Source organism: Chiloscyllium plagiosum, unplaced genomic scaffold (genome assembly GCF_037043375.1).
Source record: "Chiloscyllium plagiosum isolate Xiang-an unplaced genomic scaffold, Cpla_swu_hap1 HiC_scaffold_10, whole genome shotgun sequence".
In the NCBI taxonomy this organism is placed as follows: Eukaryota; Metazoa; Chordata; class Chondrichthyes; order Orectolobiformes; family Hemiscylliidae; genus Chiloscyllium; species Chiloscyllium plagiosum.
In genome coordinates, this window is record NW_028270148.1 from 94,156,337 (window position 1) to 94,162,076 (window position 5,740).

Consider the following 5,740-nt stretch of genomic DNA (forward strand, 5'->3'; position numbering starts at 1 on the left):
GCTCATCTGAAGTGGAATTCTGTCAGCCCCGATCATGTGCTTGATCGCATGACCCTGTGATGCAGAGGTGAGAATATCACCACAGAAACAGGACTGTTACTTGTAGTTAGTATCGACCTATGAAGACAGAATTGTCATATTCAGTAGAGTGATGATTAGATTCCCTACAGTGTGGAAACAGGCCCTTCGGCCCAACAAGTCCACACCAACCCTCCGAAGAGCAACCCACCCAGACCCATTCCCTTACATTTACCCCTTCACCTAACACTATGGGCAATTTAGCATGGGCCAATTCACCTGACCTGCACATCTTTGGACTGTGGGAGGAAACCAGAGCACCCAGATGAAACCCATGCAGACTCGGGGATACCATGCAAACTCCACACAGACAGTTACCCTGGACTCGAACCTTGGACCCTGGTGCTGTGAGGCAGCAGTGCTAACCATTGAGCCACTGTGAATGCTTTGCAAATTTCTCTCTCACTTTTTGAAAATCAAATTGACACATTGAATAATTACAGGAAATGGATACATTATGGCAATTCTCAATTTTTTTCTAAATTTAGACTGAGCCAATGCATAGACACGTGTTTGTGCAAGAGCTCAGCAGTTGAAACATATCTCCCAATTAGTCTGCTATTAGTAAGGGATCAGTATAATCATCAGGCTCATAAAATGTATCTGTAATTCTAGAAATGAGGAAAAACGTAGTATAAGGCATCCAAAGCACGATGAAAGTGCCAGAAATGGTGAACAATAAAGTGATGGATTTCCTTCGGCTCTGCATCTCTGGATCGTCGCTGTTCTGGGTGTTGCGATGACCTTGCAGTGTTCTGTGGGTTCGATTCGCCATCACAATGTGTTGGACAGTTAGTGCATTGAGCAGTAAAATGAGAAAGTATGGCAATAGTGGGTTTAAAATTGTGTGAAACCAGTCAAAGGTGATCCATCCTGGTAAGATAAAGTAGTCTGGTTTGAAATGGGTGCCCCAATCTCCATTGTTAATGATATAGATTGGCTCATAAGCAGAGGACAGGGGGGTGTTTTTGAAGTAGAACACAACACACATAGTCACTATCACCACAGCTGCAGTCTCCTCCCTGCAATACTTTGCTCTCAACCTCTGGCAGCAAATGAGGACAAAACGATCGACAGTGAAAGTGACCGTGAGCCAAACAGAGCAGTCAACAGCTGTGTAGTTGATAACCACATTGATGTTCCTTATTGAGGTGAAGTGTAGAAATGAAAATGGGAAATAGTAGTAAAGCATGTAGCAGATTATCACATTGGAAATAATGACCAGGAGATCAACTGTCGTCATACCCACCAAATAAAGAGTGATCCCTTTGGACAGACCACACTCTCCATGACATAGAAGGACAATTGTCAGGAGGTTAGCTACAAAGAAAAGAGCAGAATTCTCAGATTACTGACACAATGTTACTTTGAAGTTTGGGCTCAAAACCAGGTCATTTGCCCCAATAGGTCTACATTATGGTTCACACTGCAGACGTGGTTCCTCCTACCAACTTCATCTTAAAATATTGAGATATTATTTCTTTCAACCTCATGTAGTTCCTGAGATCTCCTATCATGCAAACTTACAAATGTGTAGAAATATTGCACAGATTGGAAGGAAGCAAAATCTTTCACAAACCAGAATCCCTTTACAGAGATGGATTGAGTGGGTGTACTCCCCCACCACTTTGCCTGATGCCAATTAATAATTAAACAGAAGTGGGGGGGGGCGGTTGAGTGGCAGGAGCTGCCCCCTTTGAACATTGACTAGTTTACATACACTGAGGCTCATTGTGAGCACAGTTGACCACAGTTGTATGGGATTCACAGTTTGCACAGGCAAAGCATTATGGGGAGAGGGTTTTGAGCAGTATTATGTCATGGGCACTGAGATAGATAAAAATCCATCAATATATTTGCAGGCTGAAAGTTTGGATGTAGTAGGTGACAGTGTTATGTCAGGGGCGCTGAGACAGATAATAATCCATCAAAGTCTTTCCAAGTGCAGAGTTGGAATGTAGTTGGTGATTTTATTCATGTACGTGGAAGTTCTTTCTTTTATTTTGACTACTTTGTGTTGTTCAGTGGGTACAATGAGAAACATACCAGAGGTGACAGAGGGCTTGACCCTTCATTAAATGGGTGTTGTTAAGCCTGAGACTCAAACAGGAGTCCGGGGCAGCTGTCCCCATGGGGAGTGTAAAAGTGGGAAGAGATCAAGACAAGAAGGTTCAAAGGGCAGATAACCAGGGGCAGGTGGGCTCTGTATAACAGGGAAACCATTGAGAATAACAGCAGCCTGAAAGGAGAATGTACATCAGTGCCTTGAGTTTACAGACAGAGGGCAAACTATCTGCAGCATCTGGAGCCCCAGTGTCTGCACAGAATGTGTGTCTCTCCAGAGAGTCAGTGATGTCTCTTTGTGACAAATCAGTGTGACTGGGTATTCAGAGTTTGTAATTTTAATGGTCACCCGTGGCACTGAGCGTTTGTGCCTCCAGCATTTTGCTAGCATTAGACTGAGATCCTCACAGTGGGCCGTAAGCTCCTGTACAACATTGTATGCAGGTGGTAATATCTGCAAGGGTTAGGTGTGCTCACATCTAAATCACTTCCACCACAGATGAGTTTCGCCAGGAAAAAAGATGGCCACAGGATTCAGGAATCTTGCTGGATTCTCAAAACTGGAAGGAGTCATCAATTACAAGCATGTTGCTGTTGAGGTTTCAGTGAGATAACCAGGGGCATTTGTAAATATTAAAGGGGCTCACTTCCTAAGTGTCTAACTAGTCAGCAATTATCGACAAAGGCTTCTTCAGGTATGTGTGTGTATTCCAGGGAGGGGTCCTGACCACCCTCAGTTCCATAGTGGGCAATGTACCACAGCCATTGGAGAGATAGATTCTGGGAGGGAAGGGCTGTCTATTGAAGAGATAGCTCATGACCCCAGTGAGACACATGAGATCAGATGTTGAGTGACATTGCAATAAGATTCACACAAGCACCAAGGTGATCTGTCAAAAGGATTAACATCCTGCTCAACTCCATAGTGTCACCTCAAGCTATGACCAGTGACAGGACCATTGTCCTGTGGTAAGGCAGCTACTGAAAAGGATGCTGGGACATACATTAATAAACACTCCAATCAACATCCATCCATAAGACTTGTCAAATTAGCAAAAGCAATACCGACACATCCATCCTCATGTGCATGTATTTAATGAAGGTTATCAGCAATACCATTCTTGTAAAGACATCATAAATTATTCCCCGTGTTCTCCCATATGGTCTCAGTGTGATTTCTTACATTGTTCCTGCCTGCTGCACTGTAGCCTTCCCCATGTGCTGCCAGTGGTCCTGGAGGCAGGCGGCTGACTCTAATATCCCTTTGTCTGGAATGGCCTTGGGGGTGGTCCTCTGTTTGGCCGAGTCTGTCTGGATCCTGACATGGTGAGGCTCTCCTGCACAGTGTCAGGAACCTCCTTCATCACCATGGCTCTCTGAAGCACTGGTGTCAGTGGCAGAGGGTAGAGGAGTAACTGTCCCCATCAGGAGTGCCCTGACAGGTACTTCCCGATGGTGACTGGTCCTCCCCATGTCCCACTCTGAGGCTCACTTGACCCTCCATACTTTCTTGACAGAGGGATAATGACCTGACGATGATGTCAGATACCTCCATCCTCTCTCTTGCACTTTGGGTTCAGTGACACTGCAATGGATCAGAATAATTCAAACAAAACCCACTTATAAACTGAACCATAACCAAAACATAACATGAAATCCACTGTTCACCCTCACTGAGGAGAGTTACAAGGGCAAAATATTAATCTAGAATATCAAAAAAACAGATTAATGATGATGACATCTTCATCTGTGATCACTTAAGAGGACACATGCCTTCTCTGGGAAATCAGTTGAACAGAGTCACAAACATCTCCATTTCAGAGGAGATGACAACAATCTCCCTCTGCCAATGGTAACAACGTCTCCCTTCTTCTGCCCTTCCTTCATAGAGTAAGCTTCGTCCCCCTGAACCTCACCTCGTGTACGCCTTCCTGCCCCGTCATTCCCCTCAGCTCTCCAGCCTCCCAGTGGGTCTCCAGGTGAATTACCAACTACAACATCTCCTCCTCCTCGATCAGAGTCAGTTTGGCCACAGCTCCACTGGTCCTTGGTCTCTCACTCAGCCTCTTGCAGCACATCAACCACATTGACCAGATGTTCCCATACCTCCTAGGTAAAAACAAAGACTGCAGATGCTGGAAACCAGAGTCTAGAATAGAGTGGTGCTGGAAAAGCACAGCAGGTCAGGCAGCATCCGAGGAATCTACTGCCCACCTCTGCCAACTCTGCCCGATAACTGAGACACAGGGGAGGGCTCACTCCTCGGCTTTGGGCCTGCCCTGGTTGGAGTGGATCATATCTCCACCTTGACAAAAGGGTTTGTGAAAGATGGCACTGTCACAGGAGACACCATGGTTAAAGTTCATGGTCTAACCTGCTCCCTCAACAATAAAGGTTCGGAACTCTCAATGCTGCCTCCCCACAGCTGAAGGAGATTTACACAATCCCACTTCTCCTCAGCTGCCTGCTCATCCCAACAGCCCTGTACAATGACGGCCGGAGTTGACTTGCTGTTCACGGCCTGACCCTTCTCCTAGTGGACACCCGCCCTCACCGTGTACTTCACTGAGGAGGCGCCATGTGACTTGGGTGACCAGCTCTTGGTCCCACTGTGAGGATCATTCAGGTGTGTGAGCACGTGGACCGGGGCACGATCCCATCGACCTGCCTGATTCCACTGACCAACATCAAATTCAGACCCATGTCCCAGCAACAGACCCAGACACATGGCAATAAAAACCCAGTCGGAGAGAGCTTTGGGATCCAGAAATCTGAAAGTACCTGTTCCTCCCAGACAAGGACCATTTAGCACACGTCAGGTCACAGATTCCTCATGTCCTCATGGAACTAAACTAAAATTCACAGATTACAGCATGAGCTGTTTCTTGTAGGAACACCTGAAACTGGATCCAGCATGAGGACAGAAAGAGGGAGGGTTTATACACTGAGAGATATATCAGGGGAAAGAACAGAGTCAAAGTGGGATTGAAAAGATAACACAACCTGCTTCAGCTTCTTACCAGGAACTCCGAAGATTGCGAGGAAATGGTAGTAAGTGAAAGCTATCTGTTCAATTGTTGGTAATTCCATTTTCAAAGAAGGGGGAGCGATATCAATTGGTATCACCAGATCTGAATCATCAGACATTCGTCCGTTATATAAAGCAACTAAATCTCCCCTGTGATTTTGTGTGGTTGCAGAGAGAGTGAAATTATTTTGCAGACTTTGAACAAACAGGTACAGTTAATTTTAATAGATATTCCACAATACAATCTTCACCTACACTGGAAGATTGAAGGAGAACAATTGGGCCAGGTCCATCTCAGGGCTCCTTGCTCACTCTCTTAGTGCTCTCTACACGGATGCTCACACCATCCCTGCCTTGCCTTGCCTTTCTCACTATGCCCCCTCACCCACACAGTCAGAGTATCATAGAGCTGTACAACATGGAAACAGATCTTTATGCCCAACCCGTCCATACTGATCAGATATCCTAATTTAATCGACTGCCAATTATAAACACTTGGCCCATATCCCTCTCGACCCTTTCTGTTCATATACCCATCCAGATACCTTTTGAATGCTGTTATTGTACCAG

At 45.6% G+C, this 5,740-nt stretch overlaps 1 protein-coding gene across 1 annotated transcript; it reads right to left on the reverse strand.

Annotated features, from left to right (window-relative positions):
• Nucleotides 1-628: 628 nt before the first annotated feature.
• Nucleotides 629-5,289, reverse strand: LOC148149017 (putative G protein-coupled receptor 139). The gene is made up of 2 exons (XM_087991730.1): nucleotides 5,163-5,289; nucleotides 629-1,398 (listed from the first exon to the last, which is right to left on the reverse strand). Exons 1-2 carry the CDS (start codon nucleotides 5,287-5,289, stop codon nucleotides 629-631), a joined length of 897 nt encoding a protein of 298 aa, XP_087847856.1.
• Between the last annotated feature and the right edge of the window lie 451 nt (nucleotides 5,290-5,740).